Below are 23975 nucleotides of genomic sequence, written 5' to 3' on the forward strand. Positions count from 1 at the left end.
CTGCCCACTGCGGACTATGAGGTCGGTGGCTTCAAACGGTGCGGAAACGCTCACGTGGACGTGCACTCTGCCGTGGCGTATTTGCAAATGCAAGCTTCGCAACTCTCCGGCCAACTTCGACATGCGTCGGAATCACCGGTCGGGTGCATCGGGAAGCACCGTTGCATATGCCGAATGGCACTTTGCCATCTTTGCAATTGTGACATCCAGTCAGTAGATGGCGCTTACAATCCTTACTGTGGTATTTCTGCGGAAAGGGATCGAACACGTTTTTTTTCTCAATTAGACAGGACTCGGGCTCGCCTTAACAAATCCCCTCCCGTCACTTCAACATAGCTCCTTGGAACAAATATGTCACAAGATGGTCCTAAAGTAATATTTTGATGTGAGATTTGGTTGCGTTGGCCTCCGCTGACAGACTGCAAATATACGTGAATTTACAAAATGTGGGTTACGACCGTATTTTCATCTGGTTCCAATTTTTCATGACTCTATTGCTTCAGATGTTCATATTGTCTATGGGTGCCGCCTCGAAGCTACAGTTTGCGTGCGCTTCCGGCGAGACCAAACAATTGACAAAGGGTCTCAAACCCACAGCCCGAGGGTCGCTTGCGGCCCCGCGGGACGATATTTTGTGGCTCTCTACGAGACATCCAAGTTTGATGTGAATGCGGTACATGTGTTTTTGGGGGTGTCGGTGGCTGAGGCATTTGTTTTCACTTATGGGCTACCTTCTGGACCATGACAAATTTCGGTGAAGTGATGTCACCCAATCCCAGTCATGTCGTTTTCAAAACGTTTCCGAAGACTCTGGCGACAAAAACGTTTTCTGGAACGTTTTTTTGGTTGGGCACAGGTGCACCTCAACATATCTTGAGAATGGGGACCGGGTCACCGTTCATGTTTTAAACTGTTGTTAAGAGATTGAGAGGCTTGGATTAGTTGTGGAATACTTAATGTGGCCCAGACTTTAGACAATTTATAAGTTGCGTTTGAGACCCTTCCGATAAACCAAACCGTGCTTCAGGATTCACGTGTATGAGGACATGACACCCAGACAACTGTGTGTTTTGGAGTGCAGGGCAGTTCCCTGTACTCGTGAACCTGCGAGAACATCGAGAGACCCGAAGTGCTGTGGGATCCTCCGCTTTCAGCCTTATTAGATGTGGTCACGGTTGGATAATAAAATATTGCGCTCTTTGTGTCACTTGGTTTGACAGTTGACTACTCCGGGCGCTCAGTCAGTGAGGGTGACGGGTCTCCTCTTAGAGCCCCGTACCATTTCTCAAAAGCACTTGCGGGGTTCTATTCTTGGTACACGTCTCTGAAATGTTGAGATCAACACTATCACATGCACTCGGCGAGCTCCTCCATCCAAACTGCCCTTACATTCAAAATCCTCTTTCCAGTCTACATTTATCACGACTCGCCATTCGTGCCGTCAAACGTGCTCTCTGTTATAGCAGTTCGATTAACCTTGTCATTCCCAAAGTGTGAACCGCTTCTGGTGTATTTTCTTCTCAATTTTCTGCCCCGAGAGACTGAAAAAGACCGCACAACGGAGAAAACTCATCTCAGTCATCCCGATGTCATCATTTCAAAAGTTAATGAGCGAAACTGTTTACTGTCCCGCTTTTGAGACTTTCATTCGCCTTGTGCGGTGATGCATCGCGTTAGTTTACAATCTTATGTTTTACAATTAGCTTTTATTTTTGCCTTGGCTGTCGCCCGGTCTGAATTACAAATGAGAATATTTTCTCAATTGCGTTACCTGGAGAAATAAAGCTGAAATACAAAATAAACCTCGAGCTCCAAACAACGTTAAGAGAAATGAATAAATGTAACGGATAAAAGCAAAAGCAAGACATTTAACCGTTTACAATCCTGTACTGCAGGGGTGTCCAAACTTTTTGCCAAGGGGGCCAGATTTTATGTGGTAAAATGTCGGGGGGGCCGACCTTGGCTGACATTCTTTACATTGAACAACAATATTGTTCAACAAATTTTAGTAAGCCAGTCTGTTTCACATTTCCATTTTTATTTTAATTTCAACAATCTTAAGAATTTCTTTTGGTTCATTTGAAACAGGTATATCACATGCAACTGCTTATTCACTTGACTTTTTCTTAAACAGAAGTCTCCTGAGTGCAAATTGATTGATTTGAAACATAAGATGTATCACCATGACTTTTCAATAGTCACAAAACCTTTGACTCGAACAACAGGGAAATGAACAAGCAATACACATATCCACAACTGCAAGGATCATTTGAAATATGACATATCCGTCAATATAAACACGGAGTGATGTCTTGTTAACTCGTGAGTGATGCCCTCTAGTGTCTAAATGCTATTACTCATTTAGTGAATGCTATTACTCATTTAGCCACTAGAGGGAAGCAGTACTCTATGAAACATCACTCACCAGTATACGAGACCTCAGTCAATGCAACACGTGTTCCATTGCGCCCAAACTGCGGGCCAGACGGCACTGATTTTATGACAGGGGCCGAGGGCCGGATGAAATTCGACTGCGGCCCGGATTTGGCCCGCGGGCCGGACTTTGGACATGCCTGCTGTACTGGAACCAGCAAAATAAGCGCAAAAACAATTCCATCTTGGTTTGTTTACACTTGAACCGGGATGCCGGTTGAACTTGCTCATGTTGACAAACATGAATCATGGCTCTCCGCAACCGCAGAACCTGCCGTCTCGTGTCCTTAAATGGCCAACAAGTGGGTGGACGATTTTGCCAACGATCGCAACTTGATACTCTCACTATTTTTGTGCAACATACCTTTCTGTCCGCCTTCCACCATGTCCGCCATACTTTTTTTATCTGCAACCATCTGTCTGGGGTGTTCTCCCTGTAATTTCGCTCCAAAGCATACTGAGAATATGCCTCAAAAGGATTAAAGTCTTTCCAGAGCTCATCTGGCACTGAAATCACCTTTGGGTGCCCCAGATGGCACAGGAGGTGTTGGCGGCGAGATGGAGAGGGGTGTGGTTTCACCTTCCGCCTCAGCACTCCGGTCGTAGATCAAAGGTCGGCTGGGAAGCGGGATAAATCAGTGAAAGCATCTGCGCGGTAACCTGAAATTGAGACGACAGTGGGAGGCAGAAGACCTGACTTCTCAGTTATCGTTAGCATTTCAAGTTGAACACGCGAAAGGAGCTCCCCTGTACTCCCCGAACATGACGAAACGGGACGAGATGTTAAAACGTCAGTGAGAAAGGATTGATTAAAATTTGGGGTGGGGGCGGGCGGGGGTACAAGCGGCATCATAGACATTAAAGGCATTTTTCATCCTCTCCCCAGATCCGTCCCTGCCTGAAAAAGGATATCCCCGCAAGTATCTTCTAAGCGTGGAAACACAATGCCATGAACGCCACTCGTCCACTTTTAAGATCCAGACGGAGGACTCTGGAGCCGTCGTTTCCTAGCTGGAACTTTTTGGCATGGGAGTTGAACTTGAACCTGAAATGATCAATCGCATTCCCCCGCCTGTCCTTGTTTTTAACTCATTCAGTACCAGCCAATTCAAGGCCAAATCTGAAAAGACGTTTAAAAACGTCTTTGGGAGTGAATGTGTTCAAATCCCCTCCAAACTGGTCAAGTGAGTCTCCCTTGATGCCTCTGCGACCTCCGACGGGTTAAGACACTCTCCTTGGCTATGGCCAGCCTGGCCAGAGCTCCCCTCGGCGGGTTCGGGACCGCCACCACCGCCGCCGCTGCCTCCCCGGAAGTGGCGAGCTGGACGTCCTGGCCGAGAAACGGCTCGCCGGAGCTCAACCAGAGCCTGGCGGAGGGCGGCGGCGCCGGCATGGCGGTGGCCATGAGTGCCGGTGTGAACAACTTGACACGGGAGGGGGTCACCAGCTCGGCCATGAAGGAGAAGAACTGGCCGGCGCTGCTCATCCTGGTCATCATTGCGCTGACTATCGGCGGCAATATCCTGGTCATCCTTGCCGTGTCCCTGGAGAAGAAGCTCCAAAATGCCACCAATTTCTTCCTGAGGTCGTTGGCGGTGGCCGACATGCTGGTGGGCATCCTGGTCATGCCCATCTCCCTCATCAACATCCTCTACGGTGAGTCCGCTTGACGTCTCACCCCTACCAACTGGAAGGCCAATCGGAACGTTCGGCTGTCACTCTGCCGAAACAAAAAAAAAACCCTTTTAGCTCGCCGCGTCTCACTTTCAGTCGCTTTTTTGTTGTGTTGTCAAAGCAGATTACGCCTGGCCCCTTCCCAGCACCTTGTGCCCCATCTGGATCTATCTGGACGTGCTGTTCTCCACCGCCTCCATCATGCACCTGTGCGCCATTTCGCTGGACCGCTACGTAGCCATCCGCAACCCCATCGAACACAGCCGCTTCAACTCCAGGACCAAAGCCATGATGAAGATTGCCGCCGTCTGGACCATATCCATCGGTATCCAGATATTGATGATTCCGTTCCTTCAATCATTCTCACTCAACGCCATTTAATCGCCTTCACGCCATTCACTTCCGCAAACGTTTTTCTTTCGAGTTAAATCAATCCGTAATTCATACGGTTGCCGTCCAGCAGCGGAGTTTTATTCTTCATGATTACCTCTAAAAGGAGAAGAAAAAAAATTCTATTTGCACTCTCAGGTGTGGCATAAATTCCACACTAACAAGAGAGAAGGCAAGCAACGAGTCTTTTGAAAATGCACTTTTAATGTCCGCCGGGCACTCCAGACAACAAAATAGGTTTTAAAGCAGCCCGAGTGAACCAAAACACCTCAATGTCTCATTAAGAAGACAAGAAAGGCTCGACAAAGGAACATTTTAAGCGTCTCCTTCTGTTTTGGAGGCTCCTGTGTGCGCGCGTGTGTGTGTATTGGCAAGCGAGCAGTGCCAGAAATCTTTCACAAACGGTTGACTTGTTTTTAGGAGGTGTACCAAAACAATCTTCTCCAAGTGTGAGAAATTGTAAATCAAGCGCTTGACGAAGGCAGCAAGCTGACAAAGCAGTTTTGTTTTTTTCCGCAGGTGTCTCCATGCCCATCCCCGTGATCGGCCTCCACAACGAGGACAAGGTCTTTGTCAACGGCAGCTGCGTGCTCAACGAGAAGCGCTTCATTCTGATTGGCTCCTTTGTGGCCTTCTTCATCCCGCTGGTCATCATGGTGGTGACGTACGGCCTCACCATCCAAGTGCTGCAGAGGCAGGCCACGGTCTTCCTGTGCAATTCCAAGACATCCCCCCAGCAGCCTTTGCAGCCACCTGCCTCGGAGATCCATGCGAATGCCCCCCCGAACCTGCCAGACCCGCCAGGTGAGCTCCCAACAAGGCACTTTTCAAAAGGCGGGTCGACACTTCCGGGTGGCAGATTTGTCCCCGGATGTCCCCCCCGCCCCAGAAAAAAATCTCAACTTATGTTATGTATATGTAATGACATTGTAATTAGTTGTGCTGGGAAGGCTGCCTGGTGATGGAGTAGCAAAAGTATTTACATATGGAGTCTCTGTTTCATCATCACGGCAGGTTTAGTTTGGATTTCTGCCAAGCTGAGTACTTTGTCAGTAATCCGAGCAACAGAACAGTCCAGCTCAAGCGACCGCAGCCTTAACCAGTGACAGTAGATGACAGCTTGTCTGATCAACCGTGACCAGATTAACGCATTCAGTACCAGCCAATTCTAGACGAAGTCGGAAAAGACGTTTAAAAACGTCTTTGGGAGTGAATGAGTTAAGTGAAGGCGACAAGTTAGCCGAGCAGTCGACCAAACTAGCTCTTGTCACTCAACTGTGTGGAAATATTTGACAGAGAATCACATCGGTAGCGCGGGCACTTGCAAAATATGGATATCACAGCTCAAACGCAACAAATGCTAACGCTAGCTGACGAGCAACCTTAAATCCTCACGTCAGCCTTCAACAAATCTTCCGGAACATCGAAGACACAAGGGGATACTGTACTGCTGTGGTCGATCGATCGGCTCTTTATTGTGAAAAGATAAGATATCCTTTATTCGTCCCACACTGGGGAAATTTACAACCAAAATTTGGAATGGAAAAAAGCAACCAAAGAAGACATCTTACTCAACTGTCAGTGTTTCATCCCACAAACACGCTCGCAATCCGCTTGGGCTGGCGCGACCTCCAACTCACTCATCAAATCACAGAGACCTTCATGGTCTCACGGACACATGCATGTTTTTTTTTTCTTTTTTTTATGTATCACAGCTATACAAACCTTGAATATGGAAACTTGTGGCTCATCCTGCTATATTGTTCTGATATACTGTAGTGACCCTGCAGTTGTCATGTGAATCGGTGTCGAGTTTTACGAGGCTGACTCGTTGCCATCTGAATGTGAACCTGATGAGCGAGTGCGACTGGATGAAGGGGTCAAGGGGCGGGGCCTGTGCACCCAAGGATGGTGGGAAGAGTGACTGAGACAGCTTGCATTTGAAGTGGCACCTTAAAAAAAAAAATCTGACATCATCAATTACTTGGTCAACTTGACAAGCATCACCTGAGCATTGACAATTATTTTTTTTTAATATTAGCGCTGACATCTGAGAACGCTTGCACTTTTGCCCATAATGAATTTTGCGACTGTTGATTGGTTGCCGATGAAATGTTGAAGAATCTTAAGTTGGCCGCCTGCCCCCCCCGAAACAGAGCTCAAGCCGCCGTCCGACGCCGGCATCCTCCTCAGCGTCTCCGCGTCGGAGAGCGTCAGCATCCTTCCCGGTTCAGAGGCCACGTCGCAGCTCAGCTCGCCGGCCGCCGGGCCCGGACGGAGCGACGCCGTCGGTTACCACGGGCGACGGGGAATGATGCAGGCCATCAAGAACGAGAGGCGGGCCTCCAAGGTGGGATTGATTCAAGGTTCTCGTAGGATTTTATTTTAAAAGGATGCCAAATGGTTCCGTTTGAGGAGGCTGCAGATTGAGCCAAAATGTTGAAAGCGTTTTTATTTTGGTTTTTTTTTTTACACTTGTTCTTCCTCCAAGTTATATCATATGCATGCTGCAATTATGTCCTTTGACTGAATTTGATTCCAGGGGTGTTGTTGAAGGTCTGAGCTCTATTAACTCGGGTTCTTTTCTTACGCGAGAGTAAAAAATAATGATATGAGATGTACAGAGCCCAGAGGACCTTCTACTTTAGGGATACAATGCAATACGATTCATCTTTATTTATATAGGGATGCCCAAGTCTGGGTCATGAGAACCACTAACCAGCCTATTTTAGATGTCTACTACCTCCAACACACCTGATTTAAATGATCAGGATGGAGACCTATAAAAGAGGTTGTATAGGGGCTCTCGAGGACAGGATTTGAGCACCCTGTTTTCTACTCGACCCTAGAAAGTAGGGTCAAACGATGAAAATGCAATATAATCGACGGATGATAAAATGCGATTTGACTGGTCGTTGGTAACGGAGGAGTTGAGCGCAGGCAGAGACATCAACGCTGATATTAAAGCAAGCCGCACAACGTGCGTGGAATTTTTCATGAGCTTTCCCCGAGGCAAGTATTGACTGTGTTTTTTTTAGTTGTTTTTTGCCTCACGGGATTTCAAAAAAGAAAATCAACAACAAAAAACAAGCATGCACTTACAGAATTAACTGTTCAGTACAATACACACTGAAAAAAAGGATTTGTCTAATTTATTGAACGCTATGTCATTTACGATAGACTACTCAAAAAATGTCACTGGATCCAGATTTCATTTTGTGCACCCGCTTAGCGAAATGAAATTGAAAACCTTCAACATACCATTCTTTTCATTGTAGACAGATCATCCGTATGTATACACACAAGTGTTATCCCGTGACACTATCTTCATTTTATTTTATTTTTAACAAGTAGCCTATTGCTGTTCAGTAAAGTCAGGAGACCCACACTGTCTCATGCATTTATTTACTAAATTAAGTAACTTCCAGTAAAGTATTGGCAAAGTCGGTTACCATTTTTATGTCGCACTGAAAAACAAAAACAAAGGGTGTGTTGAATATACTCAATTTTCATTTCAAGTGGTCGCACAAAATAAAATCCTCTGGATTCAGATTCATTTTAAAAAATAGATGTACGGTCTGATTTTAGTTTGTGCAACCGCTTGACGAAATAAAAGAGTCAATTTCTTCCAGTGCAGGGAGCGTTGTCGGCCTCCAAACAAGTAACTCGTCTCACGTTGTAAGAAGGGGTAAAAAGTCATCAGTAAAGCGGAGTTACTTTTTTTCAAGGGAACCGAGGCAACATTTGAAGCGAGTCCTTGTATCTTCTTTCACGGTGGCCCTTTCTCCAGTGTCATCGGAACTTCGTCGGTTGAATGAATTACTGTCCCCTAGTGGCTACTACGCGCACTGCATGGCGTTCTCTCCATCCGCGCGTCGTCTTGTCCCTCTACCTCCTCTTCATCTTCCCTTTTTGCTGTCCGCTTCCAGGTGTTGGGAATTGTCTTCTTCCTCTTCCTTGTCATGTGGTGTCCCTTTTTCATCACCAACGTCACTTTGGTGCTGTGCGGCGCCTCCTGTGGAGAGTCTCTGCTTCACGAGCTCCTCAACGTCTTCGTGTGGGTGGGCTACATCTCGTCCGGGGTCAACCCGCTAGTCTACACGCTCTTCAACAAGACCTACAGGAGAGCCTTCTCCAGCTATATCCGCTGTCGCTACAACGTGGTCGCCAATCCCAACGTGGTTGGGGCCGCACAGGTCTTGAAGAACCCGCTGGTGGCCCCGCCTCCGTCCTCGCACGCCGTCACGCCGCTCCTGTCGGACGGCCACAGGAAGACTTGCCCCCAACGGGGCCGTGACAGTAACTGTCGAAACGGCGGTCAGCCAACGCCAGACCCCGAGGGCGTCACTGACGAAGGGACGCGAACGGGGAGAGGCGCGGCGCCCAGCCTCTCGGTATGCCACGACGTCGGCGGGGCCTTTTCCGAAACCGATACTGAGGAACAGGAGCTGTCGCTCATCAGCTACTGCCCTGCCTCCGCGTTTCACACCAGCAGCGTGTGACATTTATGGACACAGACTTGTGGCTCGGCCTGAAACGTGTAGGAGGTTCTCATCCCGGTCTTGGGAGCCAGCGGAACCCCCGAAATCGAATGTAAAAAGACAACCGCTGGTCTGACAGCGCCATCCAGCGGCCATGTTGGCCCTGGAAAAAGTCTGTGTTTGTGTGGTGCGTGTGTTTTAAGAGAAAGAACAGAAAACTAAAGTTCCAAATTATTAGGTTGTTTAGACACTCACACATGCATGCACACGCGCGTGTCTGTTATACACACACACACACATGCCAGCGGTAGGGAAATCCGAGAGCCATGTCATGCCTGTTTTAGATCTCGCCCTACTCCAACACAACTGATTCAATTGTTCATGATCGTTTCAGGCTTCTACAGTGCGTGCTGATGAATTGGTCATTTAAATCAGAGGTGTTGAAGTCGAATGATATCTAAAAATAATATATTAAACACCACTCACAAAATGTTAGGGGTATTTGGCTTTCAGGTGAGATTGATGAAAAGGGTAAAAAGGTCACGCTACATTGATATTATATCATGGCAAGGCATCCCGTTCTTCTTGAAGGGGTCGGATGCAGAGTTTCGAGGCTCTACATGGCCACTCAGCTGAAAGTGAAGGCCGTTCCATTTGAGGTACACCGGGGCCTCAATCATTGTTTGGCAATGTTGTGACTTTCCGTGACTCTTCCAGTCTCTCGATAACTCTTTTGCAACTTGCTGATGACACACTGTGACACTCTCAGCTCAGTGGCCACTTTCGTTTGAGAACGTTCTGTTTGAAGCATCACAATGGCACAAGGTACAGGTGATCCATTGTCAGGTGTCGTCTTGGTTTCATGATGTCAAAATGTCTTTAAACACACAGCTCGAATTAAACCAGGACATTGATTGGTCGATTCAAGGATCAAACGCCTGTTGTGAATTTTGTCGTTAAGCTCCTAGTTAGATAACAGCAACTTGTGAAAAAAAAAGTACTGAAATATTTAACAGTTGGACTTGTGCATTCAAAAGCTAAGAGGAGGTCACATTAAGTTCGCCTGCAAAGGTTTGAATACATTTCAGGCTCGTCCTGAAATTTCACCTGAAAGCCAAATATCCCTCCCTGACTTTAACTGAGTTGTGAGAGAGAGATGACACATACAGACAAAGTAGGTCTTGCTCGGATGTGATCCAGTCGCGTTTGCAAAGTTAAAATTGGAAGCCCACAGGTCAAAGGTTATATCATATTAGCACAGGCGTTTTGAATGCAATTAAGAATGAACCTAGAAATTTTCTTCTTGGCCGACCTCGTTCATTTTCCGACAATGCGCTTTTTTTTACATGAGGTTATGAGGTGTGAGCATATCAAGTGTGGATGTTTGGACCACGATGGCCTCTGGCCTGGCCGGTCTCATCTTATCCCGTCCGGTCGAAGACGCACGGGCGACGGAGCTCACGGTAAGGTCCTCGACCATTGTCTCGACGTACAGGGAGAGGTTTACTGGCAGAGTTGGGCGAGTATAAGATAAGATAATATATTTTATTTGTCCCACACTGGGGAAATTTACAGCCTCCAGCAGCAAGAATGTGGGTAGAAAGAAGAAGAAGAAAAAAAAAACCAAACACCCTTAAATTAAGTGCAATATAAATACAAAATGGATAAATCGCAGTCCTATTTACAATTGTTTTTCACATTTAATTATTGTTATTATTATTGTTATTTTTATTCATAGTCTATTCTGAGAAACCATCCTAATCTCAATGTCATCGCAAAAAGCGTTTGAGAGAAGACATCCGAATCTATGCCATCAAAGAGTGACCGGAAGATTTATCATGATAGGAAAAGGAGATTTGAGATCTTCGCGTGTCTGTCATCAGAGACGGAGAGAAGATATATTTCCAGTTAGTAAGAAGAGTATTCATGCGTGTGTCCTTGAATGGAAACTTGTGACAGACTTTTGTTGCTAGGCAACAACAATTTTGTGCAAGATGAATCTGTATTGTTGTCTCTCAAGGAGCTGCGTGCGATGATTGACCTCAGTATAACCCGCCAAAAACATTGAATAACATCACAATCTCGTTTTGAAATGGTGACTCATTTGCATATGAGCATGGCTACACTTTTACGCGTCCCCAAATATATCCTCAACTCTGCCTGTAAACAACCAGGAAATCGCCAAGCATTTTTATTTTCTTTTGATGGTAATCAGTCACCGGGCAAATAACTTGTTCTGTTTCTTTCAAGCGGGGTGCTGCAATATGATTAAAAAAAATCCATTGCATAGCCACATGTCTTTTGACTTTTGTCCAACTCAACAGTCCAAACTTTGTCCACTGAGGGCAACACAGAACTACGGAAAAGGGATGTGTTACGTCACTGTTAAAAAAAAGAAAAAAACGATTCAATATGCTGTATGTCAACTTTTGCGAAGCTGTTCAAAATATTTTTTTTTCCAAGAAACAGTCTACACTTCAGATGTTATTTTAAGATTCCACGTGTTTATTTGGCATATTCACAGTAAAAGCAACGGCAACTCTGAGCATCGGTTTTGCAACCCAAACCGCTGCCCCCCCCCCTCCCCCCCATACAAATAGTGTGATATCTTACGACGTTCAAATGACTATCTGAAATTTGTTTTTTTAATCCTCACAATTTTTTATGCATATTCTAATTAAAAATAAAAACTGAGACGTCTTGCGACATCTTGAATGCATTCTGCCAGGAAATAATTAGGCGGATCAGCACCTCGGAGAGCGAAGCGAAGATTTACTTGTAACGCAACAACGACACCACGTGGCGACAGGACATGTGCCTCTTCGTAGCACGTGACGTGTCTACGGATTTTAAATTAAACGTAGAGTTTCAATTTTCAAGCTTGTGGCAGTCAAAATTAACCATCGGAGAATCATTTGACACACACGTCAATCACGTGACGTCAATTTGAAGTGACGCCTCCATAAATGAAGGCAGCGCTGACGTCACAGTGTTTCACGCGTATGCGGTGTTTGACGGAAAGAAGGACGGCGACTGCAGTCATCACACATATACTGAGAAACAACCATGAAGAGGATCTCAAATAATTTTAATTTAATCTACCTACACACAAAAATAACACGTTAAGATGTTTATTTTGGTATGAGTACAATGATGAAATAAGACCAAAAACCCACGGTTGTACCTAATTCTGTTCGTTGGCACTCGAACGACATACAAATAATGAAACAAATGTGCTCGCCGTATTCACCATCTTAGGTAGATCATTTCTACACTCCGTTTTATTGTGAAATGTATACCGGAAGTTGTGTATGGTTCACCGCAGGGTAGCTTGACGCTTGTCATGTCGACGTCGCTGCCGTGGAAACCACAACCGAGCAGTCTAGCGGCAGTCGATCTTCCATCAGTCCGCACGTCCATCCACTGATTCCCCCAAAAACATGGACGCCGCCAACTGAGTGGAGGAGACGAGCAGAATCGTCGGAAGGCTTGAGAAGGAAGCATCAGCGAAAAGCCAGGCGGCCAGGTAAGTCTCTGAAACGGGAGCGCGCAAACGCGCAGACGCTGAGGCCCCGCACGTACCCACACGGAGACGCGCTTCAACCGCAAAGGCCCCGACAATCCACCTCACCCCACCCATTCCATCCCCTTCACGCCGACCCCACGCCTTCCGAGCGCGTGACCGTCGTCGAGCGGTGTTCGTCTTAGGAATTGACATGCGTCGAGGACGTGCGTGCCTCAACCATATCCGCACAAAGCTCGCGCCAAACAAGGCATGGGTGTGCGCGCGCACACACCATGCACTTATTTGTTTCCCATGTGTGTGCATGTCACATGTACGATTACCTACCCCATGTGCCTTCTAGCAAGGCACCAATCCCCCCTGCCGCCCCTCCTCCCTCCCGCGAGTTCTCTCTCATTCTCTCTCCCCCACCTCTCGGACGTTCTGGTTGCCACGGTAACCACAAGATATGCCGCTGTGTGTCAATCGTGTTGCACTCGAGGATCGTCGTTCGTGAGAAACATTGGAATTGTTTAGCATTTTTCTCGTGCACATTTGTATTCTGCAGAGATTTCTCTGGCGCTGACGTCACCAAATTGTGGCAGAAGGAGCTGGAATTTGGCACAGGCGCTCACTGGTGCCAACTTGAGGTGGAAAAGCCGAGACGAGAGCAAACAAGCTCGCTCTCGTTAGGCTTGTCACAATCACTCAAAGTCAGACGGCACTTGTGCCTGCCCGGCCGTCCCTCACTCGTGCATTCGCAGCAATAAACCCACCTTGCCCCCCACCCCCACCCCCAGCTGACCTCATTGCCCCCCCCAGAGCTCACTGACACTTTTCTGCCGGATGACTTGCTCCAGGCTCGCTGAGATCAACACATTCAATTGTGAGGGGCCGGGGGCGGTGCTGGCTGCGGGGCAGGCCACTGCCGCTTTGGCTGACCTGTTTACTACATGGACAAATCAGGAGACCAAGTGAACATGATCTCTTCTTGCTTCAGTCTCACTTGAGTCCAGTGTCGTTTTCCCAAGTTATCTTGTGAACTTGTCTGGGCCACGTTGACGTTACTGTGATGGGGCAAGAGACTTCTGAGACTTGTTTCCACGTGCATCTGCTGAGGCCAAGCAGACGGAGCCTTAAGAGCATTAGCGTCAGTCCGTCGGGTCATACAGTTGATTCCTAACCATTACACCACAGGGAGTGATCCAATGATACTTAATTGGTCCAGAAATGTGACTGTATCTTTTTTAATCTATCTAGCAATGTAGTGACTGGCAGAATTAAAAAAAAATGTTCTACTGCGAGAAGGCAGATGCCACATCATTCTGTTGCCATTCATCCAGTGGTACAATTGCAATGGCCATGTTGCCCCTTTTTGGAGGAAGTTGAGACAAGAGCAGCATTATTTCTCTTTGGTGTAAAGTAGCAGATTTGGTTAAAAAATCCATCCGTCAAATGTCCCTTCCTGTTAGCGACTCCAGCCAGACCTGTTGCCATGACAACCATCCATCCCCGTCATCTCATTCCTTCCCACTGATCAGGATCTGAGCCAGCGCAATCTCCAAAATAGTATTTTACTTAGCGTCCTCCATTCTGCCCATATTATTGATTATTGATTCATCATTGTTAAAATTCCCCTTGAGGGATTTTAATGACGGTTATAAACGTCAAGGGGCTAAGCTGTCTCGGACTTGATGCCCTGACACAGATGGCAAACAGGTCCTTGGTGAGGGACCAGACAAAGTACAGGTCAAAAAGAATCGTATGACGATGACAAGAATTGAATTTTTTCAATACTCACGTGGCAATGAGAGTGAGCCCTGGGGTACTGTTATTAAACTTCTGATCTCATCACCCTCTAGATCGCTTATCCAGCGGCACTGTCCTCGAATTTCACGCAATCTCATCCGAAATGCTTTTTTTTTTTTTTTTTTGCGTGCGCATTTAGCATGCCGCTGGTGAAGAGAAGCATCGAGCCGAGGCACCTGTGCCGCGGAGCGCTGCCGCACGGTGTGACCAGCGAGCTGGAATGTGTCACCAACAGCACGCTCGCCGCCATCATCAAGCAGCTGGGAGGCCTCAGTGAGTATGACGCGTGGCTCCTTTTGGTCTTGTCAACAATTCTAGTCAAAAGAAAAATACAGCAACCCGTACAGATGAATTTAATTTGCCCCCTTCTGCAAATGTTTCAATTCAGTGCTAAGTGCCTTTTTTGAAACGTGCTGTGTGGTAACAAGGTGGCGAACAACCAAACTCAAAACAGGTGTTTGATCCGTGATTGGACCAATAAATGCGAATCAACATGATCCCATTTTGACATTATTGACATTATCGCAGCCAACATCAAAAATCATCAACAGGACGAGACTACAAACAGGAAGTGGACGTTTAAGCTTTGTGTGGATTATTTTTGTGAAGGCATCTTACGTTGACTCTTTTCCATCAGACTCGCTGCTTTGCTTTGTAGAGTGCTGTGGAAAAAGTATTTGCCGCTTTCCTGATTTCTCTGTCTGTTTGCATATTTATCACACAGAAAGGTTTCAGTTCATCAAACTGTCAAACAGTAATATCACACAGAGACAACCCAAGGAAATGCAAAATGCAGTTTCTCAATGCCAGTTTCATTTATTTTGGCACCCCCAAAAAAATAATAAATCCAAAACGACCTCTGTGAAAAAGTAAACCCCGCCCCTTGCTAAATCACAACTGACTAATGACAGTTTTGGGAAAGCTGAGTTCTATTTCACAGTTAACACCCTAGCGCCACATTTGTTGTTGAATCAAGAAATCACATCAATAAAATCCATCGAAGTGAAGTGGGCTACGAGATCTCTAGAAACAAACCTTCCACGATCCAACGAAAATCCAATGGCAATTCCCCGCGTGCGTTTGTGCAGGTCGCCACGCCGAGGACATTTTCGGCGAGCTCTTCAATGAAGCGAACAGCTTCTACCTGAGGATGAGCAGCCTGCAGGAACGCGTCGACCAACTCGCGGTCAAAGTCACTCAGCTCGACTCCACGGTGGAAGAAGGTGCGTGTGCGTCTACGTGTGTGTGTGGGCCGGTGTGTGCTCGCCATTTAAGGGGAGCGCTTCCATACGCGGTTCTATCACTTTAGATGAGTCCAAATTTTATTGATTTTTTCTCAGTTTTTCTCTTCTCGGGCTGCAGTAGAAATTCAGATCCTATTGGAATCAAGACTTTGGTCAACGTCAATGTAATGATTCGAGTCAGTGTGAAATGCACTTAACTCAATCAGTGGCAGCCATTTTCACTGGATTTTGACTGATCTTGCATGGCCCACAGAATATTCTAATGCGATATAAACATGGAGCCTACCAAAATAAAGTTTGGTCTTCTTTCAGCAGAAAAACAATTTTTCTTTTTTCCATTCTTCAGCAATCGGCATTACAAAATGGGTACATTTCATGAAACTGGCGATTCCTGGGCAAAAAAACGGAGAAAAAGGGCTTTTTTTGTAAAAGCATGCATTTCAATCATGTGAGCCACCACTGCCACCTACTGGTCGCTTTTTTACATGATTTACAATGCAAACGGCTTATTCTCATTCACAGATTGCATCAGACCCTCCTCTCTATGACGCAAAAAAAAAACACTTTGACGTACAAGTACGTCCTTTGTAGGCGGGGCCTAATTTTAAAAAGACGTACAAGTACGAGGAAGTAAAGAGTTAAGTACAAACTAATGTGGACTGTCAGATAAACCGGTTAGCACGGGTTGCCGCAGGCTTTTATGTGATCAAATTGACAGGTTGGGATTGTCGGGATGTTGGAAAAAAAAAAGCACTTGACATGTTTGTGATTTTTCAGATGCAACTGCAAACTTAGGAAAGGCAGTCACAGGTGGTTTTTTTAGGCTGCCCCAACGCATTCACTACCGGCCAGTCTTGTCGCTGACCTCATCGACAGTAACAATTTTCGGAAATAACATTCCTTGTTGTTGCGCTAATCCGTTTTGCTACCGAAATCACAATTTTCTCAACCGCACTTGTCTACTTCCATCTTTTTGATGGTGCGTCGTCTTCTGAAGATGTGGGGGGCAACCAAAGGGGGGCGGGGGGGATTAACCAGCCTGCAAAGCAGTTACAAAGGACGACACGTTGGAAAAAGGAATGCTGAAGTAAATTACGAATACCTGAAATATCAATTCGAGTATGTAGACGTGAGTGGTGGGAGCATATGTCACGTCGGTGGGTTTTAGTGTGCGTGTGCGTGCGGGGGGGGTGTGAAGCCATCTGGCGATCCTTAACGTCGCAGCCGTGTTAAATCTCGATTTACACACACACACTCAAACGCTTGGACGCGAGTGTGACGCTTTCTTTGCGGGTGTTGTCGTCCTCAGTGTCCCTGCAGGACATCAACATGAGGAAGGCCTTCAAGAGCAGTACCATCCAAGACCAGCAGGTGGTATCCAGGACGTCGGTGCCCAACCCGGTGGTGGAGATGTACCGTCGCTGTGACAAACCTCCTCCGCTCAACATCCTCAGCCCCTACAGGTGGGCGCACATCTTGCCTTTACATCGCATATTTGTTCGTGCTGAGAGTGAGCGGCGTTTCTCTCTCTCAATCTCTTCGCAGAGACGACAAGAAGGACGCGCTCAAGTTCTACACGGACTCGTCCTACTTCTTCAACTTGTGGAAGGAGAAGATGCTGCAGGCCACCGAGGACAAGCGCAAGGAGAAGAGGCGACAGAAAGTGAGCGCCCGCCGGCCGCCCCGGCCGTCCGCCTGCCCCGACTTGCGTGCATCCGCCTTTGATTGGATCGTGTGCTCGTCCTTTTGCTTTTCTGCTGCTCTCGTTCGTGGCAGAAGTCGGTCAGGCGCTGACCAAAGCGCCAGATGGCCCTCGTGTGCGCTCGCTTCCTGAAAGGTGCCGACGCTGTACATTTGAGTCATCTGAATTCTTATCGGACCTCACAGCCGGTCCTGACCGGCTTCTGCTGGAAGCCTTTGCTCACCTTTGCCCACATTTCATTTCCTCGCGTCCGCCGCCGGCATTCGCTCTTTTCGGCAATTCGCAGCGCCTTCCTCCTTTCGGCCCTTCCTCCTCCTCTTCCTCCTCCTCCGTCTTCTCGGTCTTAACGCAGCAGCTTGTTGTCTCCCGTGTTTCCATAGGGCTGTCCGGCCCATCCAGACAGGTCCCACTCCAGACAGGCCCCACCCAGGAGCCCCCTGTCCATCTCTGTAAGACAACCCTGACCCCTGACCTCTCCCTCTAATGCCCCCTCACCCTGCAAACACACACGCACACACACATACACACAACCACGCACCTCACTGAGGATCTACGTTGCAAGCACATACACACACTCATCACGCTTGTGTTTTGCATCTTATTGATTTGCATTTTGTTACGTCTGCTTCAGTGAGTCATTTTGCGCGTACATGCATGTGTGCGCGCGCGCGTGTCCTGTGGACCTGGCGACACCTTTCAAAGTCCAGCACACGTAATCAAGTGTCTGTGTTGTCTTTGAAGCAGGAGCAGCAGAGGCAGGTGGATGACCCGGGCCGAGAAGTGAAAAAGGTCAGTGAGGACGGGAGCTCTGACCCGGCGACGTCCTCGCACGTGTTGAAGGATGCGTCGCCAGGATGGACCGCACGTCATTTTCTTTCACGTCTTTGTCTCCAAGGTGCGCAAGGCTCGTAACCGCCGCCAGGAGTGGAATGTCCTGGCCTACGACAAGGAGTTCCGACCCGATGCCAGGCTCACGCCCTCCCCTTACCATGGCACGTCCCCCGAGGGCTCCTTGTCCCCGGATAGCAGGTACGCCGCCAACATGCCGCCCGAGTGAGCCTTTTTCGCTCCGCTGCCGGTAACTGACGTCCCTTCCCGTCAGGTCCGCGGCATCCGACTCGTACCCCGCCAGTCCCAGCCACCCCTCGACGCAGGCCTCCGCCACAGACCGCCACAACAGGGACCACTCGGGTGCGGCCGCCCAGACCCAGTCTCTGGATCGGGGGCTCAGGCCGGCCAACCAGCCAGCAGGAGGGGTGGGGGCGGCCGGGCGCCACGCCGCCTCCCTGGGCCGCACCCCGTCGGGTCAGGTGAGCCAGGCGGCTGGCGATCTGACCGTCAACGGGCCCAGGCAACCCCCCCTCAAGGATTACCGCACCGGCCACGGGTACGTTCGCTTGCCGCTCGTCCAAGTCCGTGCCTGACCTCTGACCTCTGAAACGGCTTTGTGTTTGTCCCCGCAGCGGCGGCCAGCCCTCCACGATTCCGGAGTACTACATCCCACCGGCGCCCCCGCCGCCTCCCCCGACCATCCCCTCCGCTCAGACCGCCTTCGACCACACGCCGGGCCCGCCCTGCGGCGCCACCTCCGCCGTGCTCCCCGCCTCCTCCGCCCTCTCCCGTCCCTACTCGCCCTCCCCTCCTCCGCCCCCCGTCAACTATGTCCCTTCTCCCGCCCACCCTCCTTCCGGGGCGCCGCCAGCCGCTCCGCCGCCCCCTCCGCCCGGTGGCTCCATGGCGCACCCCTCGCCAACGCGCACCGCTGTGGGTCAGGCGGCGACGGATGCCCCGCCCTCCGCCAGGAAGGGCGCCGTGCTGGGCATGATCCCCATGAGCGACGCCCGCTCCGACCTGCTGGCCGCCATCCGAAGAGGTGGGTCTACTTCACAGAGGCCGGAGTCCTTTTGGCTTTTCCCTCAGAGTGCACGTCGCCTCATTAAACGATTGCTTTCATTCTCTGATCAAATTGAAGAAAACTATTTTTGTTGAATTCACGTGGAGGGGATGTGGAGAAAACAAATGCTTGTAAGAGATGTTAAAAGTGTAGAAAATGTGCAATTTTGCCGTTTTCACTGGAGCAACGCCCTTGCAAGGCCCACGGAATATTTGGTTCTAATGCTATAAAAACATGGAGCCTACCAAAATAAAGTTTGACTTCTTTCAGAAGAAAAACATTTTTTCTTTTTTTCCATTCTTCAGCAATCGGCATTACTTAATGGCTACGTTTCATGAAAATGGCGATTCCTGGGCAAAAAAACGGAGAAAAAGAGCTTTTGGGAAAAGCATGCATTTCAAGCATGTGAGGCACCACTGCCACCTACTGGTGGTTTTTCTACAGGATTTACGATGCAAACGGCTTATTCTCATTCACAGATTGCATCAGACCCTCCTCCTCTCTATGACGCAAAAAAAACCCCACTTAGACGTACAAGTACGTCCTTGGTAGGCGGGGCCTAATTTTAAAAAGACGTACAAGTACGTCTTGTGGAATGAAGGAGTTAAGAGTCGACACGCTTGACTGATTTTGGCGGTGGCGGGCCCTTTCTCGTCTGGAGTTGGACACGTGGCGTGCTAAAGGGTTTGTTCTTCCAGGTATCCAGCTGAGGAAGGTGCAGGAGCAGAGGGAGCAGGAGGCCAAGCGCGAGCCGGTCGGCAACGATGTGGCCACCATCTTGTCCCGACGCATCGCCGTGGAGTACAGCGAGTCCGACGACGACTCCGAGCTGGATGAGAACGAGTGGTCCGACTAAAAATCCGTTTTGCTTCGGTGAGGCGCCGCGCACGTTGTCGACAGGTTTTCTCCTTCAAATGCCAACCGTTCAAAAGTTTGAACTCATGTTTTGCAGGGGGGCGATGAAAAGCAGGTTGTTTTCTTCAATGCAGATAATATTAAATAGATTGGGCCCCACCATACCTGTGGTTAGCCACCCGAGAATTCACATATCAGTCAATGTATTATTATTTTTTTGGTTCGCTATTAGTTTTTCCACCTCCATTTCCGCTGCCCCAACACGTTATCCCTGTTTTTTTTAAATAATCTGAGAAATTCAGAATGTTTTTTTTCCCCCCAATGCATATAAATGGGTCACAATTGTACGCTGATTACCGCCAAGCTCATATCAGTGCTTTTTTTTCAAAGATCATTTCTTGTTCCCCGGAGTCCAAAATGCTTCCTCTTTTCCAACAGTTTGTTTTCAGGGAAATCTTGAAATTGTCCGGGTGGCCCCAAACTTTTGAACAGTGTATATTATGTTATTATGATTGAACACACCTTATGGAAAGGGGAAACGCGGGTTGGCCCTGACAACACCCGTCTTCCCAACAAAACAAATATTTTGCCGTCCATCCAGCTTGGAATTGACAGCACGGTTGCGGGTGTTTGCACGTCAGCAAAAGGAACAGTAACCCCATGTGAGCACTTTTCCATTTACACTTAACTAAACTCTTCACCAAGTGTACAGCGCCTGTCACGTGAAGCCAGTCACGCGTGCATCGACGCATTCAGACGTTTGTTGACGTTGCAAAGCGGCGATTTACCGACGGCAATTGGCCAATTCTATTGGCTGTCTCACCGCCATCCGTTTTGACTTCTCGTTTACTTGGGAGCCCCCTGGCGGTGAGAAAGTATTACAGTAAAACAACGTGAACATTTGTACAGTGACTTTGTTGTAAGTTGTTTTGTCTTTTCTGTTGTATGAAATAACAAGTTGAACAAAGTTCAAGTGAGCAGTTGTGTTATTGTGAATTGAAAGCGGTAAAAAGAAGAAAGAAAACATTTGCGTTTTTCATGCAAAGTGACCAAGATTTCAACTAAGTGACAAAAGCTCCCAAAGTCTCTTCGGGTGGCAACGAGTGATGACGTCACCGACGAAGCCATCCTTTAGACTCCGCGAGAGCGAGTTCGGACCGAACTTCAAATTGCCTTTTTGGTCTCTCGTACTCAATCCAAAGCTGTGAACGTTTGCGGAACTTGTAAAGGCTGCGACACTCGACGGGGCACACGCTCGACCTAATGTGAGCATTGTGGAGGTTTGGTTGTCTGCACTCTCACCACATGTACAGCATTTTTTTTTTTAGTAAACGGCGTCATCACTTAGCTCTCGCTTGACTGCTTTGTTGAAATGTGCTGCTGTGAGTCATCTGCTTTGATTGACTGTAGTATTATTTCATACTTTCTTTTTAGGCCAAGACTGAAAACATTGTGCTTTGTAAAACGGTGAAATCATTGACGGATTTGCTTCTTTTCAACTGCAAATGTGATAATAGGTTCCTGTTAAATAAACAGAAGACGCACAGTTCTTGAAAAGGACTCAACTTAAAGATGTGTGGAATTAAATGGACTGTTGAGTGATACTCTTTGAGCTAAATAGTTCGATGGCTGTATTGCCGAGAAAAAGTTTGACGGGCTTGTCAAGTTTTCAGCCTTGTCGCTGTACGCGTCTATTGGGTAGATGCTGCAGTAAGATTATTCTTAATCATTCAGAGAAATTTGCTGTAAGCAAGTATGCATGCATCTATAGACAATAAATACTCAACTTGATGTCTTCATTCTGTGCATTGTTTTTGCTGTCCCCCCCCAACTTGAAATAGTCTTAAACTGCAAAACTAGGTCAATCCAAACAAAGCAATTCAATCTGCCATTAAAGCATTTGCTGATCACATGAATTGCAAACATTGAATATTTTTCTTTCTATTAATTGACTTGCAACTTGCGTGTTGAATATTAAAAGCTCTCCCCAGCAATCAGTCCTTATTCATCCCTGGTGAGTGTGTTCAAGAGCGGGGGGCTCACATGCACACGTGTGTGTCTATCAGGGACGTGTTGGGAACAAAATTAGGCCCGAGAATCGTTGTCGACAAGGTGTGTGTGTGTGTGTGTAATGCCCAAGACCAGCCTGGAAATACACTGACCGTTCGGAAAATTAACATATTTTCCCCAAATCCCCCATCGTCACCCTGCCCCTTGGTGTCTATCTGGATCATGTGACATGAGGTTGTGAAATGAGTCCCTTAGATGGCCCTCAGGGTAGGAAGGACATTTTCATTGCCAAGCGCCCCCGAAGAAATAATCTGAGCCATTATGGGAAATTAAGTGCATCTTGCGCCAGCAGGGGGGTGACCAGGTTTGGCCACGGCCATCTAAAGGCACAACCAGCCAGGCAAGCCCTTTCTCCCAGGAGACAAAAGGATGACAGTGGAAGCCTATCAAGAGCTTTTCCCCAGCAGTTGTTTTGTTTACAACAAATTTACACTTTGTGCCTTACATATTCACTACATAATAAAACAAATTGTGGAACTCAAAATACTAACTGCACTGTTATTAGTCTGTGCACACTCATAAGTAACATTAAATATAACAAACCAAAGTTTATCCGCCGCCATTTCCTGAAGTCTTTATGATCGTTTTCTATAGGCGGGTTTACTCCAACAGTGTAATGCACAGGTGTCAAACTTGAGGCGCAGGGGCCAGATCCAGCCCGCTGCATCATTTTATGTGGCCTATGAAAGCAAATTCTGTTTTGCTCCAATACCAAAATTGCAATTGTCTTCACTTCTATAAACTTTGAGATTTTGTTAGCAATTCTTGTTTCCAATCACCCTTTTAAAATAAACATTTGAATAGTTTGTGCTAGCCTCTGATTACAGATGCAGTTATTCATCATTTTTTTGGGTGTGTAGCTTATATAAGGCGATTGTACATTTATTTGGGTTCCCGGTCATAACAGCCCTCCAAAGGAAGCCATCGCTACGATGCAGCCAGTGACTAAAAGTTTGACACCCTTCTTATATTGATATCCAGTGTACTGTTATCGCTATGTGTTAAATACTATGAGTGTGTTAACACAGGTCAACAGCAAGCCAAACTCATTTATTCATGAGCCAGGAAACTGAGCGTCTTGCTCCTTTATTACGGTCTTCTTGACGGCGTACAGTGAACAACTGTGACATCAGCTCAATGAATTGTAGAGTGAAACTGAAATGAACAGATTTAAAACATGCATTAATATTGTGTACACAAATACAACACAAATCGTCAGGTGTTTAACAAAGGACATAAACACAGCTCAAAATGTGACAAACAACGATAAACGATGCATTTTCGCAGCACCTTTGCATGCTAATTAGCTTGTTAGCACCGATTTAGCATCGTCGCTACATCGTTAGCAATACTCTAAGCTAGCGAATTTCCAATAACAACAATTGAGGGAAAACAATCTCCGAAACACATTTCTAAATAATGATAAACACGAGCAGACTTAGAGCCATTGCTTTCGAAGGTGAAACGAAAGGAATATAACTCAGGAGGACCAGTTGCAACGACCACTGTCAGGCTTTCTGTAATGACTCCTCTGTTGAAACATGGCGTCTGCTACCCACAATGCACCGCGATAACTAAATGAAAATTCTAAACGGAATTACTATTAATGAAATGGCCCAAAACCTTTACTGTGGGCAGAACATCCAGAAATTATGGCTTTTCGTTTTGTTGTGCCAACCCAAGATTTCAAATGTCCGCATCTGGTCACTCCAATGAAAAAACCTTTGGAAACGCCACTGTAGAGATACCTTGACTTTTAATTTGCGCGCGCGTGTGTGTGTGTGTGTGGGGGGGGGGGGGGGGAGTAGGGGGAGGGGGTTGGAGATTAGCCGAGCTCTACGCCGCCGCCACCGTGACGTAGTGCGTCCAAGGCGTGTCATCGCAAAACCGCCACTGACCGCACGAGGGCGCGCTTCGCCCA

At 47.5% G+C, this 23975-nt stretch overlaps 2 protein-coding genes and 1 long non-coding RNA gene across 6 annotated transcripts; 2 read left to right on the forward strand and 1 right to left on the reverse strand.

Moving 5' to 3' along the window:
- Window positions 1–3588: 3588 nt before the first annotated feature.
- On the forward strand, window positions 3589–10603 carry htr2cl1 (5-hydroxytryptamine (serotonin) receptor 2C, G protein-coupled-like 1). The gene is made up of 5 exons (XM_052065973.1): window positions 3589–4089; window positions 4232–4432; window positions 5017–5301; window positions 6654–6847; window positions 8427–10603. Exons 1-5 carry the CDS (start codon window positions 3675–3677, stop codon window positions 8997–8999), a joined length of 1668 nt encoding a protein of 555 aa, XP_051921933.1. The 5' UTR covers window positions 3589–3674; the 3' UTR covers window positions 9000–10603.
- A 1083-nt stretch (window positions 10604–11686) lies between these two features.
- Window positions 11687–21783, forward strand: zgc:109889 (uncharacterized protein LOC553542 homolog). Of its 4 annotated transcripts, none has more exons than XM_052065992.1 (11): window positions 11687–12504; window positions 14429–14562; window positions 15378–15512; window positions 16843–16996; window positions 17079–17196; window positions 17616–17684; window positions 17980–18024; window positions 18131–18264; window positions 18338–18622; window positions 18699–19108; window positions 19828–21783. In XM_052065992.1, exons 2-11 carry the CDS (start codon window positions 14430–14432, stop codon window positions 19983–19985), a joined length of 1641 nt encoding a protein of 546 aa, XP_051921952.1. In that variant the 5' UTR covers window positions 11687–12504; window position 14429; the 3' UTR covers window positions 19986–21783. The 4 variants fall into 4 exon arrangements, with proteins under 4 accessions (XP_051921952.1, XP_051921943.1, XP_051921968.1 ...); XM_052065983.1 differs by having other exon boundaries at window positions 11689–12504; window positions 17977–18024; XM_052066008.1 differs by lacking the exon at window positions 17616–17684 and having other exon boundaries at window positions 11693–12504.
- On the reverse strand, window positions 20488–23695 carry LOC127601092 (uncharacterized). The gene is made up of 2 exons (XR_007962486.1): window positions 21236–23695; window positions 20488–21204 (listed from the first exon to the last, which is right to left on the reverse strand). It is a non-coding gene; the product is annotated as an uncharacterized LOC127601092 (long non-coding RNA).
- Window positions 23696–23975: the final 280 nt, after the last annotated feature.

This window comes from Hippocampus zosterae, chromosome 1 (assembly GCF_025434085.1).
Source record: "Hippocampus zosterae strain Florida chromosome 1, ASM2543408v3, whole genome shotgun sequence".
In the NCBI taxonomy this organism is placed as follows: domain Eukaryota; kingdom Metazoa; phylum Chordata; class Actinopteri; order Syngnathiformes; family Syngnathidae; genus Hippocampus; species Hippocampus zosterae.